This window comes from Talaromyces rugulosus, chromosome VI (assembly GCF_013368755.1).
Source record: "Talaromyces rugulosus chromosome VI, complete sequence".
Classification (NCBI taxonomy): Eukaryota; Fungi; Ascomycota; class Eurotiomycetes; order Eurotiales; family Trichocomaceae; genus Talaromyces; species Talaromyces rugulosus.
The window spans coordinates 3,216,145-3,243,336 of NC_049566.1; the positions used below are offsets into that span (position 1 = coordinate 3,216,145).

Genomic DNA, 27,192 nt, shown 5'->3' on the forward strand with positions numbered 1-27,192 from the left:
ACATTCAAATGCATGACAAATGAGGGTTTTATAAAACATAAAGAAAAGATACTGTGTACAAACTTGACAAAGTCTATCTATCTAGGAGTACTTGCCATAGAAACAAGGCTTCTTTGCTTTGCGAGCCATCCCTTTTGCGAATCCGCGCCACCGCCACCCATGGACGCAGGATGACGATAGCGTGAAACGCTCACGTTGCTGTGTTGCAGACGGCCTTGTAGATCGTACCATGCAGAGCAAATGAGAGAAATCTCTCGAGCTTGGCGCTGGATGGTGGTCTGGAGTTCAATCTAGAGTTACGTTAACGATATATTCTACTTTGTTTTTCTTTGTATGTGCTGATCGTACCTCGCGTTCTTTGGGGATTCCGCTTTCCTCCTGGCCGGAATTGGCGTCTTCCATGTTGTTGACTCGATCTTGGAGTGACTTGATGAGCTCATTTTGGTCATGGATATACTGCAGACACACACATGGTCAGTCTAGGAAGACACAAACTTTCAAGTGCTTTACTCACCACTGCTCTCTTTGCAAGCCTGTCTGCACTCTTCTCGGTGACTTCTGCAAAGTGTTTAAGCAGCTCGATGCCCGACTTTTCAGGAGCCTCGGGGTTCTCGGCATTTTCCCTAGCAGCAAACTCTGCAAGAAGTGTCTGCATTTCCTTGATGGAGTCCTCATCTTCAGAGTGGATTCTATCCTGCTTGTTGTCGAGCAGCGTGCGCAGTTCATCACGCTCCGCGCACACATCTCTGACAAGAGTCTGCGAGGCGTCGACTTCAGCCTCCAAATGGTGAATCTTGTGCGAAAGCTCATCCCAATCTGCGCGAACTTTGGAGATTTCTGCAGAGTTGGAATCACGGACTTCGGTGATGATGTCGAGTTTTTCTTTACCGACAAGTCCCACTATATCACGTACATCAGTATCATGCTAGAATAATAAATGGACGGGTTGCCTACACTCCGCTTTTACGTCGTCAATTTGTCGCTTGGTAGTATCAATAACATCTTCGGCATCTGCAAGCTTCTGCCGCACTTCTGCGTATTGATCGTAGAGTTTCCAATACTCCTCACTAGAACTGTTTAGCTCGCCTAATAACAAAAAATAGGAGAGGGTTCTAACCTTTGCGTTGATTTGGCCTGAGCCAGCTGTGCCGTCAATACAAAGTTTTCAGAGTACGCTTCCAAACTCGGCCCAACCTGCTATAATTAGTCTTTTTCTCTCAAGAAGACATGGAATGCCTACCGAGCTTGTGGTTTTTAGCTTTTCAACCTCCTTCTTTAGCTCTTCGTTTTCGGATTTCCTACAAACGTTAGTATTGTGAGCTTGTATGGTTGGAAATGACAATACTGACAGCTGTGTTTCTCTCGTTCCAATATCTTCAAGATCCCTTTGCAGTGTACCACGTAGCGTAGGAGTTGTATTCCCTGGGGTAAGCGAGGGACTACCAGGCGAGCCCTCCAACTCCCGGATCCGCTCGCGAAGCTCACTGATAAGAGACTCGTCTCGGTCCCGTTGCTCTTCTGCGCTTTGGAGGCGCTCGGTGAGAGCATGGTTGTTGAATTCCAATTGTTTCTTCAGACTCTGGATCTCGTGACGATCTTGCTCGATGCGTGGCAAGACTCGTCGGTATTCTTCTAGTTCGACATCGCGCTCTGAAGATCGTCGCTGATTTGAATCAGCTTCCTTTAGCTGCTGCTGGAGGTCTTCGACTTGGGTTTTGAGTGCTTGGTTCTCTTTCTCAAAGTCCTGGCTTGCTTGGAGCTTTTGTCGATACTTCTCGGCGGCATTTGCTTTGCGGGTAAGCTGGTCCCTTTCAGTCTTCATTTCGTCGTAGTCATCTTGCAATTTCTGGAAACGTTGGGTTTTGATTCGCATAGATTCCAGGGACATTTTGAGACTGTCGATCTCATCCTGGGTGCTAGAGATCTTGGCTTCCTGATTTGCAATGAGCTCCTCTTGCTGCCGCGATTTGCTTTCCAGGGCCTTTGCGCTGAAAGCACCATCTCCTTTTCCAGACTTTAGCGTCACCAGTCGGTCCTCCGTTGAGGCCAGACGGGTTTGTAGAGTGTCGTTATTTTCCTGCAGGCGAGCCAGGCGGTTATGCAGATCCTCCAGGGCCTTTTCCATCTCCTTTTTCTCGCTCGCCAGCTTGTCATTCTCCGCCAAAACCTTTCCAACTCGTTCTTCGAATCGTAGTTCCGGGTCAACGGCGAGGTCTCGCTTGGCGGTCCCATCTTGGTCCTCATCTTCCGCTGCAGAATCTTCATGCTGGGTATTGTGGGCTTCCTGAATAATATCTTTCAGCACCTCTTGAGTCGATGTACCCAGTTCCTGCAGGGTCGTAACGTAGGTGCCCGCGTTCGGGGAGCTAATCGCCGCGATCAAAATCAATTTCAGCAGTTTATTCGTTTCCTTGAGCGAGTTTGCTTCGGCTATCGCTTTTAGGTCTGGCGACGGATCCAAGCCGGGGGGGATCTCGTCGTCGTTTTGGCTTCGAATATAGCTGGTCAATAGTTTGTGGAGGTGTTTGAGGTTCTGCCATCGCGTGACCCAGTGGTCCGAAGGGTTGCGCTCTGGCAGCTCGTCCAGGAAATGCTGAGGGTCGACATCCTGTAAAATCTCCCAGAGAATGATCCCATCGGTCAGTTCGTCTGTGCTCCGAATGGTCTTGCCCAGCGAGAAACTGTTGACCCATTCGATCAGGACCTTGGCGACTGTGTGTTCGGAAGTCATGTTGGGCGATGCCACCACATTCGTCCACGCGGTGGTATTTTTCGTAGACTTTCTGGGAATTATTTAGACGCGCATGTCGATAGGCGTGTTGCGAAAGAGGAGCAGCAGAACGTGAGACTGGACGGAGTCGTGTTTAGGTCGTCGAGCGCCCGCAGATCCACGCGCCGGGGCAGTTGTGCCTGCTTTAGTGGCCGAGGGGGGAAACTAGTGATACGACCTGATAGTCAGCGAGTTTACATATTTATTTACGAAAGTACAGAATTTAAAGCAATAATATTACTGCGGGTCGTGCCCAGTCGTTAAATTTAAAGTGAATATCATTATCAGCGAACGTGAATAGCACCATGACTTCATAAAACGCATATAATACAGCAGGATCATGTCAAATCCGCAACCAACGAGTGTTCTTTATACCCCATTTATACTCCAGCCTAGAACTCCGCCTATACCAAAAGGTGTCGTGTGAGATATTGATACTAGGGTCCAGCGTAGTCGAACTCACCCCCATGCGGCGGGCTTTCCAGGTTCATCTTATGGCAGGTATAGTTACTCCTTGGTCAAATCCCCATTGACCGAAACGACTTGGTCCTCTTCGATAACCGGAAGAAAATTGGTAGATGCTGTCGAGATAGTCTGGAGGGCATTGGAAGAAGCTTTTGCGGCAAATCCCCTGTTTCACGTTAGTGTCTGTCAGTCCCTTGGATGTAGTGTCATATATATACTTGAACAGGTCTAGAAACACACAATGTTAGCAACTCCTCGTGCGATAATGCAGGCGGCAAGGTTACTTACTGTATTCATGAGTTATCCAGCCACCCTGTGAGGACGTCAGCAGTCTTATCTGGTATTAGTCCATTAGCACTCACAGCGTCGGTAATTGTTCTCTTAGCCTCAAGCATGACGGTGTCAGGAGTATCATCGGGAAAAGTGATGATGACGGATTTCTGCTGCGCTTTAACTGCAAGCGCCCCTTGCAAGAGCCCGAGAATGAGAACGATAAAGTACGGAGCCAGCTTCATGGCTGCGGCGGATGCGTAGTTCGGATAGGCCTCAGACGTTGAAATGACAACTGTCGGTAGAGTTAACGATGATTTCGCCCGCTTTGGTGTGATGTGCTGCGGTAACCAGTAAGAGTGGTGGTTTTTGATAGAATGAACGAAGAACAGCGACGAGACATGGGTTGATATCCCCCGGCCTTACGTCACATCCCACTTGCGTGCCTGAGGCCACAAGGCATCAGCCGGGATGACTCAGCCGCGGCGGAGAACAACCAAGTTTCCCTCGTTTCGCTTTGATTCATTCATTCATTACTTCTACCACCACTCTCTGTGCCATTCTCCCCCCGGAACTTTTCCCTTGGTCTTCTTCATCCGGTGCCCTTTTTCTTCTCCTTCGTCTGTTGCAATTCAGCGTGCATCACCTTTTCGCATCAACTCTGTCTCCATCAACTTTGTCTCAAAGTCCTCCTGACATAAACCCATCGAGTACGCTGCGTTGTTTTCACCGGGCTATATTTTAGGTGGGATTTAGGTATAGAACGGTTGAGGCTTCCGGTTTCTTTTTTCTTTTTCTTTTCTTTTCTCGTTTTCAATCACATTCGGTGGGAGGTTGCATAACCTGTTTCTCAGTCTAGCGAAGATAGCTAGCAAACATTCTACAAAACCTGTTGATTCCAAATACTGCGCTTTTTTCCAAAGGATTACTGAGCCCCAAGGAACATCCAAAGCAATCAGAATTTGTATCTTTTGGAGGTCCAACGTGGCCAGACGTTTCTTTTCCAATTTCAGGCTTGCGGTCTAGAGAAAAAACAAACAAAGTGGAAGGATCGATCAAAGAAAAAAAATAAGTAATTGATCCTGAAAAGAACAAATCCACCAAGGCAGAAGAAGAAGAAGAAGGGAACAAACAAAGAGAAGAAAAAACATATTGTCCGTTCTTGGGTAGAGACAGTGGTCTCAGTCGAGACGATCTTCCTGACTTGCTTCATTCCTACTCCAGATCGTTACATCCATCTGACACCATGTCTTCAGCGCTTCCCTCAGATGAAGTGGCAGAGGACTACAAAAACTCTCTGGAAGATCTAACGACCAATGACAGATTCCAGATCAGCAATTTGACTGTTATCGCTAAGGAGAATACAGAACATGCCATGGCAATTTCGCGCGTTCTGGAGAACCATATTCGATCTGTAGGTGCTTCCTTTCGTCCTTTGGGTTTCTGTTCTGGGTTTCTGTTATAGATGTGCTTCATGTAGTTTCTAGTTTTCACTTGCGGAAGAAGCTCTAATTGTTACGTTGGTAGACCCCCCCTGCGCACAAACTGCCAGCTCTTTATGTAGTCGACAGCGTGGTGAAAAATGTCGGAACACCCTACACGTTATTCTTGGGCCGGAATCTGTATCAGACGTTCATGAATGCATATACGTTGGTTGATCAGCAGACGAGGAGAAAGCTTGATGAGATGCTGAGGACGTGGAAAGAACCCGTGCCTGGATCTTTGGACCCCCGGCCTGTGTTTCCGGTAGAGGTTACGAGGAGTATTGAGAACGCTCTGATCAAGGCAAGAACCGCTGCTCTCCAGCAACAACGTCAGCCTCCGGATGTCCTTCGTGGCCGTGGTTCTGCGACGCCTCCAGGTTGGAAGCATACTCCAACGCCACCACAGAACGCCGGTCCTCGTCCAGCGCCGTATGGAGTGAATGGGAATCCTCAAGCACAAGCACCCGTGAGTATACAAGTCTTCTATCGACTAGCGAGACTTCTAACAAATAATTAGGGAGAACCATACACAGGCAGGCAGTCCCATACACCTCAACCATCACAGGAGGTAGACTTGGGCGCATTGCACCGGGATATTGAAGGATTGATTATGAACGCTCGGTCCGATTTCGCCAACAATCCTCTGGATTTTGCGATTCAGCAGCGGCTCAAGGCTTTGCTGGATCTTCAAGGAATCCTGCAGCGCCAGCAACTGCCTCAGGAGCAGCTAAAGCTTGTTCGAGATCAAGTATCAGCTCTGGCACCAGCACCAAAACCAGCATCGCAACCGTTGGCAAACTTCCCTCAGACACTCCCTGCTTATCCACCTCCGGCAGCTCCAACGCCGCCTTCACAGGCTGTGCAACAGGCTTTGTCTCAGCCGAACCTCGCGGCACTGCTCAACCCTACAACTCTTGCAAGTCTGATCAAGACAACAGCAAACCGCCAACAGGCTACTCCACCGCCAGCTGCCGCCAATATCCTTTCCCAGGTTCAGCCGGCCAGCACACCACAGCCATCTGCAACACCCATTGCATCCGAAAATCCCCTTATTGCGTCTTTGAGAGCGCGAGGCCTTCTTCCTGCTTCCGGCACGCCACCTACAGCTACACCCACCGGTCTCCCTTTTATTATCCCTGGCCAAGTTGGATTTACTCCTCCGGCACCTACACCGCAAGGCTCGACTGACGTCAGTATCCATGTGCATTTAAGTACAGCGTCTATAAAAATGTGAGTAGATCAGTTTTCTCTCTTTCCGCTCATTCTAACAAGTTCCAGACCGCGACCAGTGTTACTCAACAGTTTATACGATGCAAAGAGTAACAAGTGCGGCACTTGTGGCCGGCGGTTCTCTACCAGCGAGGAAGCCAAGCAGAAAAAGGCTCGTCATCTAGACTGGCACTTTAAGACAAACCAACGTATGGCCGATGCAGCAAAACGTGGACAGAACCGGAGTTGGTATGTCGATGAAAGGGTAAGTCAAGCCTTTATGAGATGTCAGTAAAAGCTTGTTCACTGACAGACAAAAAAAAAAGGACTGGATTAAATCCAGAGAGTACGACGACGCCAGCGATCTGGCTGGCGACGGACCAGGTGGCAGCAGCGCAGCGGCCGAGGAAGAAGCAGCAAAGAAGCAGCCACAGAAACAGTGGCTTCGCGCGCCCAACGATGTGGCACTACGAAACGCACCGTGCCCCATTTGCCAGGAAAAGTTTGAGTCGACGTGGTCCGAAGACGTGCAGGACTGGATCTGGCAAGATGCGCTGAAAGTGGGAAATCGGGTGTATCATGCTAGTTGTTACGCCGAAGTGACCAAGGAAGCACCGGCTGCTGCTGCTGGGCGAACCGGCACTCCTGATTCTGTATTGGGGAAGCGCAAAGCTGATGTGAGTTTTTTTTTTTTTTTTTTTCAATTTTCAAGTTATCAGAATGCTAACGGACTTAGGATAACGATTCACCCGAGCAGAAAGTGCGGATCAAGACAGAGCCATCGTGATTTTGATATCTATGTTTTTTTCGATATTGTATTCGGTGCATAACAACTGATAAAACTACTGTATTATCTATCTTGCATTCATTGGCGTCGTGCATTGGCAGGTTTCTTTTTTTTTTTTCTAGCTAAAATTATATCAATGATATCTTGCCTAGTCGGAACACGTTCTTCTAACCGAACTACATGTAAACATCAATGATTTATCCAGTAGCCGACAATGATAAGAATCTTGTATGACATCGTGTCTTCCCCTCCTCGGAACCTACGCCGACTGCGGGGAAGCCGGATATCTAAATCCGGAAACATTCATCCTGTGGGATATAAATTGATCCATTTGTTTTCAATTTTAGTATTATCTTCTGGATAAAGTTTCTTTTGTTAAGTAAAGCTCAGAAAAACACGTTTGATACCATGGTCTACAACGCTCGATGGGGCATTCTCGGTGTGTATCCCATCTCAACACCATACCGTGCAATACTGACTTGATATTTCTGCATAGCCACTGGCGGAATTGCAAAGAGTAAGTTTCCCTTCATAACGGACAGCTTCAACTCAATCTGACTCCTAAAAAAAGCATTCGTCAAGGACCTCCTCCGCGACCCCAAAGCGCGCGACACCAACGACGTAACCCACAGCGTCACCGCCGTAGCTTCATCCTCGTCCAAAACGCGCGCTGAAGAATTCATCTCCGACATCAACATCCCCGGAAACCCTACTACGTACGGGTCCTACGACGAGCTGGTAGCTGACCCAAACATCGACATCATCTACATCGCCACGCCGCATTCTCACCACTACCAAAACGCGCGTCTCGCGCTGGAGAGTGGGAAGAATGTCCTCTGCGAGAAATCGTTTACAGTGAATGCCGCACAAACCAAGATTCTGGTTGAGCTTGCGAAACAGAAAAAACTGTTTTTGATGGAGGCCGTTTGGACGCGGTATTTCCCGTTGAGTGTGCAGGTTCGCGAGCTTATCCAGAAAGGAGAAATTGGAGAGGTGCTGCGCGTTACTGCAGATAATAGTATTGGCCAGGGAGGTTGGGATCAGAGTCATCGCATGCTCAACTTGGATCTTGCGGGGGGCGCCCTTCTCGACTGTACGTACAGTACAGTTTCTGTGTTTCTATGTGATAAATGCTAATGAGTGTATAATAGTGGGCATCTACTCTCTCACCTGGGCCTTCCAAACGCTGTACCACACCCTTCCCCTCTCGCAGCGTAAACCGCCTTCATCAATCCTCTCGACCATGGTGAAAACCGCCAGCACGGGGGCCGACGAAGACACCACCATGCTCATTACTTTCCCAACAACCACCCCCTCCAACAATCTCCAACGAACCTCGCACGCCGTCGCCATGACCGCTTTCCCCGTGGACAGCAACCCAGACAAACAAAACTCTGCGCGGCCCGCGATTCGCATTCAGGGAACAAAGGGTGAGATCCAGGTTGATGGGCCGGCGTATCGGCCAGAGCGGTACCGCGTTATTTCCAAGACACGAGAAGGAGAACCGGTAAAAGCTGTGAGGGAGGTTGAGAATGTGTTTCCGTCGAATGGGCATGGTATGTACTGGGAAGCTGACGAGGCAGCGCGCTGCGTGCGCGACGGGAAATTGGAGAGTGAAGGCATGACGTGGGAGGAGAGTGTGGTTATTATGGAGGTCATGGATGAGGTGCGCAGGCAGCATGACCTGGTGTATCCGGAGAAGATTGAGTCGACGGACTATCCGATCAAGCTGTAGACTTTACCTTTTTTTCTAATTTAATACGCAAGTACTAGTAGGTTGAAAAGATGTAATGGAAAGTACAGTACATTACTATACAACTAGATGCGAAGTCAAGTAGCATCCCGGTGCAACTTCCAATCGCCCGTACTCTATCCGATATCTTTAACACGGAAATGAAATGGAATACAAAAGGTCATGCCAAAACAAAGGGGAGGGCTAAATATAGAACTTTTCTCCAGTCATGAGCACGTTGTATGAGCACGTTGTAGGTGGTGTTTCTGTGTCTACTTGGACAGACCAACCTTGCTCAGGATGCTAGAGGAGCTTTTTTGGTCGTGCAAAACACCCAAAACGCTCTTCCAGACCTGGCCGGGCTCCTGGCTGGCGTCAATGCCGCGCCAGATTCCAGTCTTCTTGTAGTAGTCGACGACCGGGGCGGTCTGCGCGTGGTAGGTGGACAGTCGCTTGGTGAGCGTGTCGGCATTGTCGTCGGAGCGCTGGATCAGGGGCTCGCCAGTCACGTCGTCCGTCATGTCATTCTTTGGCGGGTTGAAAATCTTGTGGTATGATCGTCCAGAGGCCGGGTGGACCAATCGGCCAGTGATACGGGCAACAAGCAGGGCGTCGTCGATCTGCAGTTCGATGGCCTTGTGAAGCTTCTGCTGGCGCTCGGTAAGCATTTCGTCCAAGCGTTCGGCCTGGGCGACGGTACGCGGGAAGCCGTCGAGAATGAACCTGAATTGGTGTTAGCCGAAAGAAACATGGGAGTTGATAAAACGCCTTCTCCTACGCACCCGTTCTTGCATTCCTGGTTGTTTTCGAGCTCGCTCTTGATCATGTTGACCATGATTTCGTCGCTGACCAAACCGCCCTGGTCCATGATCTTCTTGGCCTCCTTGCCCAGCGCCGTCTTCTTTGCGACCTGGGATCGCAGCATATCACCGGTGGCCTAAAAAAAAAATAAGCTACCCTTCAGAAAACATATTTCGAAAAGACAAGACTTACCAAATGGCACACACAGTACTTGTCCTTGATCCGGGGGGCCTGGGTTCCCTTGCCTGCAGAAAGCACATGTGAGACTAGATGAAAAAAGCCGAGGAATGGGATAGCGACACACCTGCACCAGGAGGACCCATCAGGATGATGCGGACCTGCTCGGAGATTGAGGGAGTCTTGGAGTCATTGCCGCCATGGACCAGGCGGCCTTCCAGGTCTGCCACGCGCGACTCGAGCTTGTGGATGATGTCCTTGAGACCGTCGACGGTCTCTTGCGTGATGGGAGCCATTGAGCGGGGTGGAGAGGAATTGAGAGCGTTGACAACGTCGATTGAACTCTGCACAGAGGAGGGGGGGGAGAGAGGAGAGGAGAGGGCGAGGCAAATGATCGAGCTCTGGGAGAGGAAGAGAGAGAAGGACGTCGAGATGTCAGCGCACGGGAACGGAAAACAGGGCGGCGGCCGGGGAAATCGGTGCTCGATCCGCCTGTCCGAGCCTCGGGGACCGCAGCCAGGACGAGAACTATAGGGCTGATCGAGTATTTTATATAGCCTATTTACCTTTGATGATATGATATTCATATTATATTTATAATATTACTTTTTTGATTCGCAAGCAAACAATAATTTATCCATGAAAACTCTTTACGTGTCTATGGGGGTGTCAGCAGGCTCGTATTGCCAGTGATCTATCAAGGTCTGTATGAAATTAGCAGACTTGGGTGTAATAATAGAACAGTGGAATATTAACAGAATATCAATCCGGCTATTAAATAATAACAAATCAACATAAGAGAGTGCATAAACAGTGCTAATAGTATGTCTCAGGCACCCAGGCACCCACACCCCAAAGCGGCTAGCGCGGTGCAGGCGGTGATAAGTCGAGCTAAGCTCGTCCCAGCTCCAGAATCCATTACGACACACCACGCTGCCTGCCTTGATATCAACACTTCCACTTCCATCACCCGCTTCAGCTTTTTGTTTCGGGCAGCCTCTCGTGAAAATACAGACACATATCTGCAATGCCGGCCACCACGGCAGAGACGCTGTCCCTCGTGACGCGCACTGTCTCGGTAGCTCCTCTCGTTCTTCTTTCCGCGGCAGATCACTATGGGCGAACCGCCAAAGGCACCCGGAAGCGCGTGGTCGGCGTGCTGCTCGGACAGAACGATGGCACAAACGTGCGGGTGTCGAATAGCTTTGCGGGTAAGATTCATCCTGTTGTACGATGGCGAGTGTACTGACCCAGCCAGTCCCCTTCGAGGAAGACGAAAAGGACCCGACGGTGTGGTTCCTGGACCACAACTTTGTCGAGTCGATGAACGACATGTTCAAAAAGATCAACGCCCGAGAGAAGCTGGTCGGATGGTACCACTCGGGGCCCAAGCTGCGAGCGTCGGACGCGGAGATCAACGAGCTGTTCAAGCGTTACACCCCGAACCCGCTGCTGGTGATTATCGACGTTCAGCCCAAGGAAGTCGGCGTTCCGACGGATGCATACTTTGCCGTGGAAGAGATCAAAGACGTGCGTACGATTCTAGAGTTTCTAGGGGTATGGCTAATCGGATCTATTAGGACGGTACAACCACGTCCAAGACATTTGTGCACACTCCATCAATAATCGAGGCGGAGGAAGCAGAAGAAATTGGCGTTGAACATTTACTTCGCGATGTACGTTTTCTCACCACTTTTCCTTGACTCTTTCCACTAACTCGTCAGATCCGTGACGTGGCCATCGGCACGTTGAGCAACAGAATAACCGGGCAACTCCAATCATTACAAGGCCTCCACCTGCGCCTGCGCGATATCGGCCAGTACCTGCAAAAAGTGCTCGACCACGAACTCCCCATCAACCACGCTATCCTGGGCAACCTGCAGGACATTTTCAATCTGCTCCCGAACCTGTCGACCCCGAAATCGGAAGAAGAAGCAGCAGCAACAGGCCCCGACTCGGGCATCGAGAACAGCGAGCTTGTGCGCGCGATGAGCGTCAAGACCAATGACCAGCTCATGGCCATTTATCTAAGCAGCTTGATCCGCGCCATCACGGCTTTCCACGATCTGATCGAGAACAAGATCCAGAACCGCCAGCAGCAGGAGGAGCTCGAGGTGAAGAAGGAGGATGAGGCCCGGAAACAAAACGGGGGTAGTACCAATGGCGAAAAGGAGGGCAAGGAGGAGACGAACAAGGAGAAGAAGAAGGGTTCATAAGGATGTTCTATCATACACATACCACTATATGCATTGTCATATTATCACATTATCGTTACATCGTAATTTAATCGTAGAGAAAGAAAAAAAAAATCACGCCGCAAATCCAGCACACCACCCAGCCAACTCCTCCTTTTCAACAACACGATCCTCGGCAATTCCCCGCCCAAACAGCGACGCACATTTCGCCGCGAGAACACACGCGAGGAGATGTTTGCATACTGGTACATTTTCTTTCTGTTGTATCAGCGTCCCGCCAAACCAAGCCTCTCCTTTTTCCTCATTTGATTGATTTTCCAATTCGTGATTGACAGAATGAGGAAAAGATTGTTGAAACGCGCGCATTGCAAAAGCTGGACATGAGCAGTTCCACGCGTTTAAACGGACTTCATATGTCTTGTCTTGCGTTGTGGACTGGTTTTTCGACGTAGAAGCGACGAAGAATACCTCATTTATAGATATATCTTCTTCGTTTTCAGGTCCATTCTCGTCGTGGCGATTGTGATACCGTCGAATCAGCCGCCGATCAATGATGTCGAGTGCCAGCAGGAGGTCATTTGGGAAGAGGCAATGCAGAGTGAGGAGGAGGTTTTTGCTTTGGTTTGTTTGCACGTTGTTATTGGTTTGAGGAGAAGAGAAAGGAGAAGGGTATGTGGAGAGTTGGCTTATGAGGGAGGTGAGGAGGTGGGATGTCATATTGACATTATTGTATGTTAGGTTGATGGTTGTGGACGGGTACATAAATTGACACCCGCACTAATTACCGCAAATTGAAAATCAAAGTAATATTAACAGACCTATATTAGCATTACAAATAAAAGATTAACTAATAACTAACATGACACTATTGATACAAAACTACTAATCTGCCAAATGGTTTTTGGCAAGACAAACTACTCATTCTCGGTGATTCTTCTCTGTAAAGTATACACACATTAGACATATAACCATGTTGAAACTGATACATGTGTTGCTCACCTTGGCTAGTTGCGGACCATATGAAGCGCTGTTTGTTCGTTTCCGTCCACGATTTGGGGTTCCCCCGACTGTTGTAAGGAAATCCGAAAGAGCTTTGAATGTTGCAGCATCTTCTCCATTTGTTGCAGCTCCATTCGTTTCAGCGACCCCACTTGTTGGAGCTTCTTCTGTAGTTGCAGTATTCCAATAAGCTGGATCGTCCCAAACGGGCCCAGTATCTCCAATTATTGGAGAATCTCCATTTGTTGCAAAAGGTCCGTCTGCTGCTACAAGGCTGGCAACTGTTGCAAAATCTTCATTTGTTAGAAAATATGGAGTATCTTGATAGATTGTAGCTTCTTCATTTGCGGCATCTCCATTCGTGGCATCCCCATTTGTTGCAACTTGTTCATTTGTGTCGGCTCCATCCGTATCGGAATCTTCCCCTGCTGTATCGTGTCCATTTGTATCTTCTCCATTTGTTCCGCCAGTACCCGCCTGGACCTGGCCATCAAGCCCGAAAAGCCGTTCATAAAGCAATACAAAAACACGCCAGTCGTTCTTTTGCATCTCCTCAACCCCCTTTAGCGTTATAGGCCGGCTCGGAGCACTGCGATGCTGCATCCGAAGAGGCAACGACGGATCTTCCGAATCTTGGTCATTGAACAGCAGCCAGCCTTGGCCTCGATAGTTCACGGCAGATATATAATGGTCTGATCTTGGTCCACCAGTATGCAAGATAACCCCATGTAGTCGATAAAATGTGTACTTGAGCTTCTCCGGATGCGATTTCGGGTCCGGATAACTTGAAAAGGCCAGGAAAGGATCCAGACGGTCCAGAGTTCCTTTATACATAGTGTCATGGTCATTCTTGTACGTCGGAGTTATCTGAATGGGCAGAATAAGAGGAACGCGCTGGATGGGCTCGGTGTAGTTGTGCATGGTGCGCCGTCCGCACTGGTTGCACCACTCTGCCTCGGTTGCATTCTCTGGGTATTTCGCGGCGATTTGGGTTTCTAATTTTACTTGGAAAGAGTCTTCGCAGGGCATCGAGACTGCAATGTTTGGAAATGGAGCCTCGTCGTATGTGATATGGGAGCACTCTTGGCAGGCTCTCAGCTTTTTCGGTGTTGGGAATACAAGATCCTTGAGCCAATTTGCCTTACTATACACAATCATGAGCGGGGGAAAAAAAAAAACTAAAGAGTAGAATAAAGTCTCACCGTCTTTGAAAAAAACCAAACACGTTGTCCATATATTCCACAGGATCGTTCTGCAGTTCAAAGGGCCAGTCTGCACGGGTTGCGTTTCTCCAAAACTTGTCAACATCCGCATCAAAGGTCGTGTCCCGGAGTCTTTGATCGTCTGGAGCGGCGAACCTTGTCGCCAAATCGCGAAACGGGCACACCATACAGGTCCCGGTACTTTCGTGACAGCCTGGCGGATGAGCTTTGTGTACTTGGTTCATGAAAGCGGTGTTGCTGAAGAGCACCACATACAAGGCATTCCGATAGCATTTGACTGCAGGGTGCCCTCTATTTTCGAGATTCCTGGGTCTTTGTGACATTCTTATGGCGTTGTCACCCCCTGGGAAATGGGGGTTAGGGACAGTATTTTCCATGTAGTCGGGGGTTGTCTGTTGAAGTGGCGATGGTGTGCCATGGTGTATGTAGATGTGTGTATATAAGTGTTTCAGTCATCTTTGTTTGTGCTCTTTGTCGTCGTTTGTTGGTCAAATGTTGTTTGTCGCTGTATAATAAAGAGGTCGAGGAGTATACAGAAAGAGGAACGCTGTCATACTATTTACAGCTACAACTACACAGTAAACTACTCATTAACCAACATTATTTTCCAACAGGTCAAGAGTATATTTGAAAATAAAACCCAAAAATCATAAAACTCCTCAGATTGTTATCAGTATTTTCTTTCGACCGGTCGAGACAACAAACGACAAACGACAAACAACAAACAACAAACAAAACCCCACAACAGTCTAGACCACACGGCCCACAGAAATAAAGAAGGGCGTTATGGATCGTTTCATTCCTTTTTTTTTTTCAAGAAATTTTTCGTGTCATCTCCACTGGCCCAAATTCCGGTCCGGACGGAACTGCTTCCGGGGGGCACAGATCACCCGCCTCATTTCAGCTTTGAAGGAAGATGATCTGTTTCTGAAACAGCGAATAAAAAGGGAAGAAAAGGGGAATCTGCAGCGCCCAAAATAGGCAGGGAATCCTGGTTGGGGGTTCTTATTATATGTGTTATAATATATTATTAGGCGTAGTATGCATTGTAGGCGAAGCTATACTCTCTGTACATCGGTGGGATTGGCCGAGGCGAGAAAATCTCCGAGTGGCGCCAAGAAAAGCCTGCGATCTACTCTGTGTATACAGTATCTGCGTACTGTACGTACTGCGTATTCTGTACTCTGTACTCCGTACTCTGTACAGCAAATGAAGCCCCACTGCCATGCTCGCTGGCCACGCATGCCATGCACACAATAATAATATGCCGTGCTCACCGCTGTCTCTTACTCGTACCAGTATTACGTTGTTACTGCGTACTTTGTTACAAAAATGAATACAGACTCAGAGCGCTACTCCGCACTCCACCCGATCGCAAGGTTCGCGTTAATTTTACTCCTGCCTGCTACTGCCTAGTACGAAAGGACAGACTCAGTAATGATGCTAATTAAAATTCGGGGGTCGTGCGACGTTGGTCTAGAACTTGCGCGCACAACTTGTCCGAAAGAAGCAACATCCCATGCTACAATAATAAGATGCCCGCTGGTTCGTTCTGGCGAGGAAAGTTGCAGTAGTTTATGTATCGTACGGACTCCTTGCATCGAGTTTCCGGCGGTGAATTCACCGACTTATCGCCGGGCTTATCGCAAAGCTCGCTTAAACGAGCCGGGGGGACAAGAATGAGGGTTTTAGAGGATCGACAAACTGTTTAGGCGGGCTGATTGGGTTAGGGCCTGGTGAGACAGCTGACCGAGGCGGCCGCCCAATCAGCGTGGTGGCCACGTTTGCCAAGCCACTGTTATGTTGTTGTTTCAAGCCATGTCCTTTAATTTGGTGGACAAACAGAATATAAAAGATAATAATAAGAACAAGAATGTCAATGTAGTAGTGGAAGAACTCCTTCGTCTACCCGGTCATTTGCCATTTAAATGCAGTGGGTCGAAATTCATTCATGCGAACCGCACGGAGATTGCCGCCCCAATGCTGAGGGAGGAATCGTTTCATCTATATAGTACCGAGAATGCATATATGGTTATATATAGACGCGCTAGTCGATGAACGGGTGCCATAATCATCCTTCGCGTAGCATTGTATTACACCTGTACACTGTACAGCCTGTAACAATAATAATTTTAAAAAAAATACCGTATAAACAAATACAAAAGACGCACGGGCTTTTGCTGAAACGAACCAGACACGGTTGCGCCCGCTAAAACGCTGGCCGGCCCCACCACCCTGCCCCACCCGGACTAATCAGCCTCAACCAGTGGGTCCTGGTGACGAACCAGACGCCACGCTAGCAGGGATGGGCCCGCTACTGACCGTTGCCACTAGTACAAGTACCAACGTTCTCCGATCTACTATACAAGGAGAGTAGATAGGTACGAGTGAAGTACTGTGTCTTTGATATTATTGTACACCTATATACATATGTATAAATATATATAAATATACTATACATGTGTGTGTGTGTACATACATACAGATATATATTCGTGTGTGCATATATACGTCGTTATGCAAGGAGACTGCCTGCATACAGATCGCCAGTCTGGACGCACCCAGATCCACCGTTTGCCCTTGTGGCTTGACTGACATCTCGGGGCATGGAGTAGTAATGGGAACTGCCATCGGTTCGCTCAGTGTCTAATTTCCAGTATTATATGATTACATGTGACAACCCGACTAAAAGGCTTGCGAGATGCTGTAACGTCGTACCGTATCAGTTCGGGTGGACGGTGGGGCGGTGGGTCCGGCCCAGTCCTGGCTGAAGGCGTTCATTTGCCCGACTGGGACTGCAAATTCCCCGTTATTTCATGTTTTTCATGTTACAGAGTATTTAGCCATTTCATTCTTTCGTTATTTCATCTGCATTTAATACCATCACTACTAGTCGTAGCAATCATCATGTTCAACTGTGTACCTGTTGAACTCAGACCTGGCCCAGATCGGCAGTCCCAGCCCACGTCCCATGTACTCTGTACAGACAGCGGTCTAGACAACATGTCAAAGCTTCATCACGTTCCTCGGAACCAGCAACGGTCAGTGCTGGCGGAACCGTCGATGCATCATGAAGCAGCTAGTTAGTCAGCGAGACATAACAGCCATTAATTTAATTAATTAGTAGTATTATTGCTGCTGTTATTATTGCTACAATAATAATATATTCCTCCAAGTTGATCTGGGTAGTGGAGCCGTGCCGGCCCAATAATCCTGTCATGTCCTCAAACCCTATACCGAACTAGCCCGGTCCTGAAGTAATATTCCTCCTCCATATTACTTCCTGCCTCGTCCCTCTTCCCTCTTCTCTCTTCCTTTCAACTACCTACACCCTGGATCCCTGGACACCCAGAACAACAACACATCCCATCCATTCGCTACCGGCTCGTCTCGTCTCTCTGGCTAGGGAACTGCTTTGCATTCGTTATTCTGCGTTTGCCTCGGTATTGGACAGCATTTGCTGGTTTGCTGGTTTGCTGCCTTCTTGGGCCCCGGGCTTGAAACTCGACTCTGCCCTACTTCACTACGAATACCCGAAGCAAGAAATTGCCGTCTGCCTGATGATTCTCGGTTTATGATTCACTATTTATTCTGTGTGCTGGCCTCACTTTCCCCGCCATCATCTCGCCCGTTTGCAAAAAACAACAACAACAACAACAACAACACAAAATACTGGATACTAGATACTAAGCAACAGCAAAAAAACGCGCATATGATCCTCATACAACAACCGGTCAACCCGATATCCCCCGCCAAAGTGGATATCTCACTGCTTCTCAAGCCTGACGATGAGGAAGCGCTCCCGACTTCGGCCTACCCTTCGCCATCGAGAAGGCAGTCGGGCCCGTCTGCCATCATGCCCATGGTCGCGCCAGCATTGCCTCTGCCGCCGGTGACGGGCATCGTGACCGGCCAGCCTTCTGCTACTGGACCCAAGCGCAGTCTGTCCTCTCTCGGAAACGAGCCCCCGGCAAAGAAACAGTCCAAGTGGTCGCCGGACGAGGACGCCCTGATCATCGAGCTCCGCGGCCGGGGCATGAAGTGGGAGGACATCAGCAAGCGGCTGCCCGGGCGCAGCGCCATCAGTTGTCGACTTCACTACCAGAACTATCTCGAGCGCCGGAGCGAGTGGGACGAGGATCGCAAGAACAAGCTCGCGCGGCTGTACGAGAGGTGATTTTTTTCTCTCTTTTCTTTGCTATTACAAAAACCAGAACTAACAGACCTATAGATTCAAGGCAGAAATGTGGGCCAAAGTGGCCGAAGAAATGGCCATTCCATGGCGAGCCGCCGAGGCGATGCACTGGCAGCTCGGCGAACAAGAGATGGCTCGCCGCGCCGGGGTGGTGCCCTTCTCCCTGTCCAGCGGTGGCTCCATCGAGCCTCCTCCCACCAAGGTCCGTCGGAGCAACACGGTGATGCCTCGGCTGCGAAGACAGTCGGTTTCAGTTGCACCAGTTGCACCGGTTTCACAGCGAGCTGTACAACCGTCGATAGTGCCACCGCCGCCGCCGCCACAACAACATATCCCACAGGTGATGTCTCAGGCACATGCTCCTCCTCAGCTGCCGTCGCTGGAAGAGCTTACGGCCGGCGTGCCGGCGTACGCTCCCCTGTCACAGCCCATGATGGATCCGTATCGAATGTCGCGACCGCCGCCCCCATTACATATGCGTCCGCCTGGGGATATGCCGGGAATAGAGCCACAAGTGCCTCGCACAAGGGCCTGAATTTTTTGGTTTTGGTTTTTTTTTTTGGTTTTGCATATTGCATAGCGTTGTGGGAGGTAGATAGTCTTTGCAAATACGAGTGATGTGGATTCATCACTGGTCACGTCTGACGATTGAAAGATACCATTTTCTTTTGTTTCTCTTCTTTTCACCCCCCTGTTACTCCGAAAAAGACTCGGGACGGGTGGCTATGGCCCACCAGTTGTCCTTTTCATAACCCGATTCCACCACGCGGCCACCCGCCGCGCAAATGTCCCTCTCGAGTTCGCCTTCTTGGTACAGATGGTAGTATCGATGAAACACCTGCTCGGGTGTGTCAGCAGCAGCAGCAGCAGCCGGTCTGTTGCTGCGCAGGACCCATGGAACCATGACATCCTGCTGATCGCCCTTGTCCCAGCCGCGCCGGCTTGCCTTTTGTTCCAGCGCCCAGACATATATCAGCGCCGTCCCTCCCTCTTTTGGGGGGTTGCTGCTTTCCGGTGCAAGACACTGCAAAATAGCTCTTACAGCCTGCACCCTGCGCTCCGCGGTGGACAAATGGTGCACAACAGCCACGGAAATCGCAAAGTCAAAGACCGCATCGGGATGCGGCAGGCTCAGGATATCCGCCACGACGGTCGAGTGTGGATGATGCTGGGCTGCGATTCTGGCCAGCGCGTCAGACCTATTTTAGTTAGTTTTATGAATTTTTATATATATTTTTTCTCAAAACCCCCATACCTATCCGATGCAATGATAAAAACATCGCGGTTCACGGTCAGATACTTGCCATTTCCGCAGCCCACGTCTAGTCCGATTGAGCCCGGGAGCTGGCTTTGTAGGAATCGTTCGACGATCGGCCACGGCTGGTTACGTTAGAATAAAGAGAAAAAAAAAAAATTCTTTTAGGCAGAGGGATGGGAGACCTTGTAGCGCGTTGAGGAAAAGTGGCTTGCGATTTGCTGGTACACGTCGTGCACGTGTCGCTGCTCGTATGCTTTGTCGTCTTTTTCTTCTTTTGTATTGGTCTGGTCGGCCGACATGTCGAGTTGCTTTGGGGACAGTAGTAGGTAAGAGTCGGAAGTAAAGTAATGTGTTGTCACTGTCAGTAGTGAACTCTAGGGAGGTCGAGCGGGGTGAGTGAGGGTGATGGGAAATTTTGTCGATATCTTATCGTCCTCCCCACATCTCTTTCTCTCTTCAGTCTACGCACCAGCTGCAACTGTGAGCTCTGGGCTCTGAAACTTGGATATTATATTGCAATTGATTTATCAGGGGTTGTCAAGGACAGTATTCTCGGTGAATAGCCATCAAACTGTCTTTGCAGTACTGTCCTGTTCATTGCATTACCCCGCACTACCTCATCCAGACACTTTTCCCTCATTCAGGGGCAACGAAGAAGGCGAAAATGTCCTTCCAGCCAACGCCCACAGACATCTCTGTCATAATCTCAACAGCCTCACATACGGACAATAAAGAAACGCCCTCCCTCGCCACCGAACGCCGCATCACCCCGTCATGGAGCATCTCCGTCCTCAAAGCCAAACTCGAAACCATGACTGGCATCCCGCCAGGCAGCCAGAACCTGCTCTTCAAAGCTCCAGGCCAGGCCGATCGATGGATTACTGGGGGGGAAGAGAGGCAGATTGGCGAGTGGGGATTGGTTCGGGGGTGTGAGATTGTGGTTTGTCTTATTTCGCCTTTCTGAAAGAGGAATTTATTTACTGAAGAGAAGTGATGCGATATATAGGTCCACGATACACGCCCACCCACCGCACGCGTGAATTTCGGCGACATATCATCTGTCGAAAAATACGAACTGCCTACGGAAACCTACGAAACACTGTCAAATTCCGTACTCGCATGGAAAAAGAACCAAAAGCTGGGCCGATTCAATCCAGACGCTCAGTCGCCAGAGTCTTTATTGGAGGAACAAGTTGCGCGCGATACCCACGAGATTTCTGCACGGGGCATAGCAGTGTCCAAGCGTGCTATTGTGCTCCCTTCGTCGCCGCCGCATATTCGAAGGGGTACGGTGAGATATGTCGGGCCGGTGAAGGAGATTCCCTTTGCGCCGCTCAAACGAACCCTTGACGAAACAGAAGAGCAGCCAGTATGGGTGGGAATTGAGTTGGATGAGCCAACGGGGAAAAATGATGGCAGCGTTGCGGGGACGAGGTATTTTGAGTGTGGCTCGAGTTGTGGGGTGTTTGTTAAGCCGGAAAAGGTTCAAGTTGGGGATTTTCCGCCGTTGGAGTTGGATTTTGATGATATGGAGGAGATATAAGATTAGAAGATACTACTAGGATTGAATTTATAAAGGATGTAATGTCTTAAATATGCGGATTAAATTTGTAATATATATTAATTAACTAGCTAATATAAACAGTTCCATCGTCGAGTCATGATCGTAGTGGTATCATCGCGTGCGCCAGTATTATGCATGTAGTAGTATCTATCGGTAGAGGTAGATTTGTGTGTATGTGTCCAAGGTCGAGGTCGAGGTTTGTTTGTGTACGGAGTAGAGATGAGGGATTAAGCATCCGTCTTGTAAACAGTGACAGTAAACGTCGATGAATCCGCAGTCGTGCCATTGGCAAAGGCATTGACGGCAGCCTTGTTGTTATTCTCAAAGCTGTGCTTGACATCAATCTCCCACACGGGATACTCGCGTGGGATCATCTTGGCCGTCACCGACTTGTCGGCACACGCCTGGTATTCCTTGTCCAGATCGTTGCCCGTGCAGGTAGTGTTGAAGCCAGGGTTGTTGGGGCCGGCGGGGCGTGTCACGACAAAGTTGTACTCGCATGCAGCCGGGGAGCAGCCCACGTCAAAGTTGGAGACGGGCCAGATGCTGGTGTTGGTGTTGCTGGTGGTGATGTCGACGGAACGGCGCATCATGATGGGGCTGGCAGTGGCCAGGGCAGCGAGGAGGGGGAGAGTGAAGAACTGCATTTTGATGATGAAGTTGGTAGATGATAAGAGGTAGATGAATTGTGTTTGTAAAGTGTAGATGTTTTGTTGTGTGTCTGTCTTCCATTCCAGGGACAAACCGCTGTATTTATGCTGCAGGCTGCAACAAACACATGGCGATAATGTCAAGAGACAAAAAAACCCTATGACGCATGTCTCGAACTGGCTGAGTCCTGGCCAATCGCGGTCAGCTGATCGCCGGGCTGTGATGCAATGCTTGGCAGCCGATCGGTCCCGATCTGGACTAGCGCACTACGTATCGCTCTATCTTTTTTTCTTCTTCGTCTTTTCTCTTCTGTTATGGTTATCATTTTATCATTTTATGCAAGTGGCTCGCATCTATTGGCTGCCCTGCCCCAGTTTTATGGGAAAAATTTGCATCGTCCCTGGCCTGACCCGAAAGCCAACAAGCAAGGAGCAAAATCAGGCACCGGCCAATCAAACCGTGATCCAATCTAATACACTGTGTCTATTATTAACAATAGCTCTGCCTTACATTTACGCCTTTCGGATAGCTCGGATTTTGTGAAAAACTAGTAGACTAGTTGATGATCGACGTTATGTCGTCACTGGTTCGGAGCTTGGGTCAACTTGCATCATTTTTATTATCTTTGCACTGTACTATCATTGTTATTGATTCTCAGTGCAACATTCATACGACACAGCGTCATAATGTTTGACATGACTAAGAAAGCTCACTGGTGTATTCTCATTGGTGCCGATCTGTTTTACTTTTTTAAGACATAGACAACACATAATAATAAAAATATACAGTGGCTGTGTCATGCATGCAAATGGGAGCTCATTTCCTTGTACAGCGAGGACCTGCAAATTTCTGGATCGGGCTTAGTCTTTCTGTGTTGGCCAAGTCGACATGCCTGAAATGCGCCCAAAAATTTTGCGTGAAATGTGTCGCTGTTTCTTGTCAGTATGTAGGGTCACTAACATTTCGATTCTGGACGAAAAGATCGTCCTAGAGTTTATATGTAGGCTCACAAAATTATACAAGTTCAACTTTGCTGTGGTGGATCTTTCATGTCTTGATCGTAACTAGAAGGATGATCGATCCTTTGCCAAGATCTGGGAATAAATGGAATTGGCTTTGTCGTAAGTTGCATGTGATGTCCAACCGTCTCTACCCATGATTCCGGATAAAGAATCCCAAAAGTCCTGGACCTTGTTCCAACCTTCCCCATCTTCATAGTGTTTTCGAATTTCTTCTGGGGTGAAATTGAGAGGACATTTAACAGAATACTCTAATGAATCCCACTTTCTTCAGGTGTCTTTTAGTAAAGATCTATGGTAGGAGCCTCGCACAACTTACTTTTGTAACCTAATCAAAGACTCTCGTAGCGGTAAAATGTCCCCCTCCCAAGTATTTCCTACAAACCGAATTGGATCTGTCATCGTCATGCCATTTGGGTACCGAAACACTCTGCTCAAGACCGGGCACCTTTCTGCTGTGTATTTCTCGTACAGATACAATAATATCGAGTTGGTTACTTGGTCCTTGACAGAAGTTTGAGTATTTCCATCAAGCTGCTTAAAGTCTTTGGGTAGTTCTAGAATCATATCACCATTATAATCGAGAAAATGAGGGTGACGCCCCTCTAGGAACAAGGGACCAGCCCATATGCTTTGCCAGTCAATGATACTGGTGATATTCCCCTTGTCATTGACAAAAATGTTAGGAGTACGAAGGTCTGTATGCCATAAGAATGACCCCACAAGGTCTTCCTCTCGTGGTAGCAGATAAGGAGCAACGGATAAATATATCTGAAGAAGGGAAATATGCTCAGCTGGGGTGTTTTGGCTATGTGAAACGAAAAATGGGTCATCGAGGGAACGTGGTGTTGCATATTTTTGGATCCAAGCAATCTCTCGAAATGCAAGAGCTTGTATGTAGTCCGCTGTGGATATCCCTGTATGATTATCAGCTTAAAGACAGGTGAGAGGATAATAGTCGACACATACAGGGGCCACGATCAATCTCCATATTGCCCCGTGTCTTGCTCCAGAACGCTGTGTCTACCACAGGTCCAATAGAAAACCGATTGGTGATATCTGTCTTGAGTTCTCGCGACAATTTGTCTCCTTCGACTATTGCAGGACGAGAACCTGACGGTGCGTCTCTAGTATAAAAAAGACAACCATATCTTCTCGAGTTAGATGAGTAAAATTTGTTGTATAAATATGTCCACTTACGCAGAAAACCTCACAGATAACAACTTTTGTTGTATACTCACTACATCCTCCATTGTTTGAATCTTATGCTCAAGGTCCATATCTGTCCAAATATCGGCAAGATTTTTCCCAGGCGCATACTCCATGATGATGTACTCGGAACCTACAAGGTTCGTAGAGTCCACTGAAGAATTCCAAGCAAGAACTTTTGGGACGGGAAGGTGAAGTGTGTTTCTTAACTGAAAATTACAGTTAACTTGTGAACATACTAGAACCAATTGTAAAGCTACTTACAAAGTCCATCGTTGCAACCTCAGAAGCTGTCGTCAGGAAAGCTGGTCCAGCGTTTGGGTTTGGAATCCGAGCGACAACCACCTTGCCACTAGCCATAACAAGCCTGAAAGTTTTGTTGTATGATCCTTCTCCTAGCTTTTCCATACGGACACAGGACCCAGCACATGCCGACTCTATAGCAACTTTTTGTAACTCAAGGATATCAAATTTACGATATCTCTCTTTAAGCTGTTCCTCCTCGTCCCAGACCCATCGCCCACTCGTATAACTGAAGAAATCGTGCGGATTTCCCACGATATTAGCCATCATCATCTGAGGCTCATGATGTTGATGGAAATGGCTTTGAGTTGAAAAGCATAACCTAGCGTCTCGAATTAATATCGGCGGAGTACTCCTGATTTTAATTGAAATGCGCGAGAATACAAGCATGGCTATTGCAATCTTTTTCGAGCAGAAAGTTGAGTGATTTTGGTTGTCAGTTTCACGTCGGCGGTGATCACTATCCTGTGGCGCTAAACCAGGGATGGGCAGGATTATTAAAAAAAACAAGAATGATAAGCTATATTGCATAAATCGGCTTGATAGCCCATGGATCCTTCTCAAATAGTGTTCTGATGGTCAGTCCTTATTGCCCAACAATGAGGATGTATGAGAAATGGCTACAGGTCAAATTTGACCTGCTCCAACCTATATTCATTATCGTTTACTTTGGCACATGTTCAAATAAACGGCATAAGAATTTTAGATGTTACGTGAAAGTGAAAACAATGTATACAGATGAACGCTCAATACCATCAACTATCAATAACTAAAACTACTATGTCTTCTTCGCCCGACCCCGACCCTTGCCCTTGGCCTTGGGCAACGGTGCCTCGCTATCCACGGACGCCTCTGCTTCCCCAGTTTCGCCAGTGTCTGCACTCTCGTTCTCGTCCTCACCGGGAACAAAGGCCTGCGTGAAGAACAGGCGGGCGTTGACCGTGTACGTGTTTGCAAAACTATAATGGTTCCCTATATTGTGTCAACACTTTACACCTCTTTGCTTGTTGAAGAAGAAAAACTCACCCCTAGGTACCTGAAAAACACACCCCTTGCCCGCTGTAAACTGCACACCGTTCATGTCCACTTGCACCCGCCCATGTGACACGTAAAACACCATGTGCATGCGCTTCGAGTTCTTGGGTTTCTTGACTCCCTTGGGCGGAACCTCGACTATGCCAGACCCAATAAACGAGTAGCTCAGCAGTTTGGCAACCCGGAACGTAGAGTCCTTGACTTCGCGCATCTCGACCTCGTTGGATGCGTACGCAATTTCTGTCCCGTCAGTACTAGCAGCTATATCTGACAAACTGAACATACCGAGAGCTTCCTCCTCCTTGGACACAGTCTGCCGTTCAGTGTCCCATTTCTTGGCATACCCATATAGCACGCCCTCCTTGGTCTCCCATTCATCTGCTTCGCCCGGGTCTACGTCTGAGTCGTCGTCTTGCTTTTTCGATTGTTTCCCCTTCTTGCGCTTCTTTTTGCCCTTTTCTGGCTGTAGCTCTTCCGTGCGGATAATCTCTTTGATTGTCGACAATGGATACCGTTGGCCAAGATTAGCCTCCCCATCTCCGTAGACACAGCGCTCGTTGCGCCAGTACGCCAACGGTCGGACAGAGACACGCCCGGATCGAGTATGCGTCGACTGCTCCTCGGATGGCGTCTCGCGTTTTAAGATATAAAGACTGCGGCCCTTGAGAGGTCCTGTCCGGTTAACGTGGTTTTCAACCACTTTTTCCAACTCTGGGTCTAATGGCTCGGGAGGCGCACTTGGTGCGGCTTTTGACGGCTTCGGTTTTTTCGCTGGTCTGTTGTCGACTTGTTGTGCCTTTGTAGCTTTTCCTGGTCGTCCTCTCTTGAGTTTATTCGCAGGTGGTGGTTCAGCCGGTTCAGTTGGTGCATCATTATCCTCTTCATCTGTATCTCTAGATATCCTAATCGAGGCGCTTCTTCGGTTCAGCGTACGCGAATTGGAGGCATGAACCGAGGGCGAATCTTGTTCCGACACATCTGCATGCCCGGCACCGACATCCTCTATTGAATCATCCGAGTCATCACCGTAGTCATCATTAACATGAACATCAACATCCCCAGCAATGTCGTTCTCAAACGCGCTTTCATCGTCTTGTATATCGTCATCGTCATGCACTGGATTATTCTCATTGTCCGAAAAGTCGCCACTCGCATCAAAGTCTTTGTTTTTTTGTCTCGCGATTGGTGCCGTAGCTGTGTTTAGTCGTCGGTCATTCAAAGGCGGACGCGCCGTCTCACCGGATCTGCCTTTTCGTTGAGGGAGAGTCGACGGACTCGACGAGCGCCGATCATCCTGCGCAATAGGCGATGAACGCAGCCCCGGTGTGCGACGAGGCGATCCGCCCAAGCCACTTTTCCGTGGTGATCTTGCGACTGGCGGTGGTAGGTATGGAGATCGGCGCGCGTCGGATTTGTAGAGAAAGTCGGCTGGTCCTGGTGCGGTGTCTTTGTATATTATTAGCATTTAAACACGCTTTTTTTTTTTTTATAAAAAATAATGGGCCGTGTACCCTCATCCATGGACATGCCCTCGGAGCCCATCATCGTGTCATTGCCTGTGTATATTCCATTGGACCGCATGGGCGATCTTTCTGGCGACGAAAACACTCCATCCAGCTCTTCCATTCCATGCTCGTCAATTCTACCTTCTTTGAGCGTGATGCCAGTTCGCCTAGACCTGTTAGTATTGTAATACACTTGCTCGTTCTTGAAGCAAAATCCATGTCCTACCTTCCCTGCGTGCCGACATTGGAATAGTCGTAATCGCGCGCTTTTGGACCGCGAGCCATGGTGAATGGAATCGATTTATTCTCGCAGTTCTGATTCCGACAGTCTAATTCAATCG

At 48.6% G+C, this 27,192-nt stretch overlaps 13 protein-coding genes across 13 annotated transcripts; 5 read left to right on the plus strand and 8 right to left on the minus strand.

The window, feature by feature from the left end:
• Positions 1-77: 77 nt before the first annotated feature.
• On the minus strand, positions 78-2,731 carry TRUGW13939_11490 (uncharacterized protein; the record flags this gene model as incomplete). Its single annotated transcript, XM_035494597.1, has 7 exons — positions 78-290; positions 349-456; positions 515-900; positions 955-1,067; positions 1,118-1,194; positions 1,241-1,298; positions 1,350-2,731. 7 exons carry the CDS (start codon positions 2,729-2,731, stop codon positions 78-80), a joined length of 2,337 nt encoding a protein of 778 aa, XP_035350490.1.
• Positions 2,732-3,277: 546 nt separating this feature from the next.
• On the minus strand, positions 3,278-3,750 carry TRUGW13939_11491 (uncharacterized protein; the record flags this gene model as incomplete). The annotated part of the gene is made up of 4 exons (XM_035494598.1): positions 3,278-3,401; positions 3,454-3,463; positions 3,524-3,548; positions 3,598-3,750. The coding sequence occupies 4 exons, from the start codon at positions 3,748-3,750 to the stop codon at positions 3,278-3,280; spliced, it is 312 nt and encodes a 103-aa protein (XP_035350491.1).
• A 1,001-nt stretch (positions 3,751-4,751) lies between these two features.
• TRUGW13939_11492 (uncharacterized protein) lies at positions 4,752-6,985 on the plus strand (the record flags this gene model as incomplete). The annotated part of the gene is made up of 6 exons (XM_035494599.1): positions 4,752-4,919; positions 5,033-5,455; positions 5,507-6,219; positions 6,268-6,463; positions 6,525-6,875; positions 6,935-6,985. 6 exons carry the CDS (start codon positions 4,752-4,754, stop codon positions 6,983-6,985), a joined length of 1,902 nt encoding a protein of 633 aa, XP_035350492.1.
• A 408-nt stretch (positions 6,986-7,393) lies between these two features.
• TRUGW13939_11493 (uncharacterized protein) lies at positions 7,394-8,720 on the plus strand (the record flags this gene model as incomplete). The annotated part of the gene is made up of 4 exons (XM_035494600.1): positions 7,394-7,424; positions 7,482-7,502; positions 7,557-8,078; positions 8,137-8,720. The coding sequence occupies 4 exons, from the start codon at positions 7,394-7,396 to the stop codon at positions 8,718-8,720; spliced, it is 1,158 nt and encodes a 385-aa protein (XP_035350493.1).
• Positions 8,721-8,989: 269 nt separating this feature from the next.
• TRUGW13939_11494 (uncharacterized protein) lies at positions 8,990-9,991 on the minus strand (the record flags this gene model as incomplete). The annotated part of the gene is made up of 4 exons (XM_035494601.1): positions 8,990-9,440; positions 9,500-9,654; positions 9,711-9,763; positions 9,823-9,991. 4 exons carry the CDS (start codon positions 9,989-9,991, stop codon positions 8,990-8,992), a joined length of 828 nt encoding a protein of 275 aa, XP_035350494.1.
• Positions 9,992-10,722: 731 nt separating this feature from the next.
• Positions 10,723-11,911, plus strand: TRUGW13939_11495 (uncharacterized protein; the record flags this gene model as incomplete). The annotated part of the gene is made up of 4 exons (XM_035494602.1): positions 10,723-10,906; positions 10,954-11,225; positions 11,276-11,371; positions 11,420-11,911. 4 exons carry the CDS (start codon positions 10,723-10,725, stop codon positions 11,909-11,911), a joined length of 1,044 nt encoding a protein of 347 aa, XP_035350495.1.
• Positions 11,912-12,004: 93 nt separating this feature from the next.
• Positions 12,005-14,435, minus strand: TRUGW13939_11496 (uncharacterized protein; the record flags this gene model as incomplete). The annotated part of the gene is made up of 3 exons (XM_035494603.1): positions 12,005-12,667; positions 12,890-14,033; positions 14,092-14,435. 3 exons carry the CDS (start codon positions 14,433-14,435, stop codon positions 12,005-12,007), a joined length of 2,151 nt encoding a protein of 716 aa, XP_035350496.1.
• A 3,389-nt stretch (positions 14,436-17,824) lies between these two features.
• Positions 17,825-18,842, plus strand: TRUGW13939_11497 (uncharacterized protein; the record flags this gene model as incomplete). Its single annotated transcript, XM_035494604.1, has 2 exons — positions 17,825-18,285; positions 18,344-18,842. 2 exons carry the CDS (start codon positions 17,825-17,827, stop codon positions 18,840-18,842), a joined length of 960 nt encoding a protein of 319 aa, XP_035350497.1.
• Positions 18,843-19,001: 159 nt separating this feature from the next.
• TRUGW13939_11498 (uncharacterized protein) lies at positions 19,002-19,864 on the minus strand (the record flags this gene model as incomplete). Its single annotated transcript, XM_035494605.1, has 3 exons — positions 19,002-19,506; positions 19,563-19,687; positions 19,748-19,864. The coding sequence occupies 3 exons, from the start codon at positions 19,862-19,864 to the stop codon at positions 19,002-19,004; spliced, it is 747 nt and encodes a 248-aa protein (XP_035350498.1).
• A 365-nt stretch (positions 19,865-20,229) lies between these two features.
• TRUGW13939_11499 (uncharacterized protein) lies at positions 20,230-21,108 on the plus strand (the record flags this gene model as incomplete). The annotated part of the gene is made up of 2 exons (XM_035494606.1): positions 20,230-20,505; positions 20,572-21,108. 2 exons carry the CDS (start codon positions 20,230-20,232, stop codon positions 21,106-21,108), a joined length of 813 nt encoding a protein of 270 aa, XP_035350499.1.
• Positions 21,109-21,356: 248 nt separating this feature from the next.
• TRUGW13939_11500 (uncharacterized protein) lies at positions 21,357-21,776 on the minus strand (the record flags this gene model as incomplete). Its single annotated transcript, XM_035494607.1, has 1 exon — positions 21,357-21,776. One exon carries the CDS (start codon positions 21,774-21,776, stop codon positions 21,357-21,359), a length of 420 nt encoding a protein of 139 aa, XP_035350500.1.
• Positions 21,777-22,844: 1,068 nt separating this feature from the next.
• Positions 22,845-24,584, minus strand: TRUGW13939_11501 (uncharacterized protein; the record flags this gene model as incomplete). The annotated part of the gene is made up of 5 exons (XM_035494608.1): positions 22,845-23,067; positions 23,119-23,716; positions 23,769-23,926; positions 24,000-24,217; positions 24,273-24,584. The coding sequence occupies 5 exons, from the start codon at positions 24,582-24,584 to the stop codon at positions 22,845-22,847; spliced, it is 1,509 nt and encodes a 502-aa protein (XP_035350501.1).
• A 505-nt stretch (positions 24,585-25,089) lies between these two features.
• TRUGW13939_11502 (uncharacterized protein) lies at positions 25,090-27,136 on the minus strand (the record flags this gene model as incomplete). Its single annotated transcript, XM_035494609.1, has 5 exons — positions 25,090-25,283; positions 25,338-25,586; positions 25,632-26,792; positions 26,858-27,018; positions 27,078-27,136. The coding sequence occupies 5 exons, from the start codon at positions 27,134-27,136 to the stop codon at positions 25,090-25,092; spliced, it is 1,824 nt and encodes a 607-aa protein (XP_035350502.1).
• Positions 27,137-27,192: the final 56 nt, after the last annotated feature.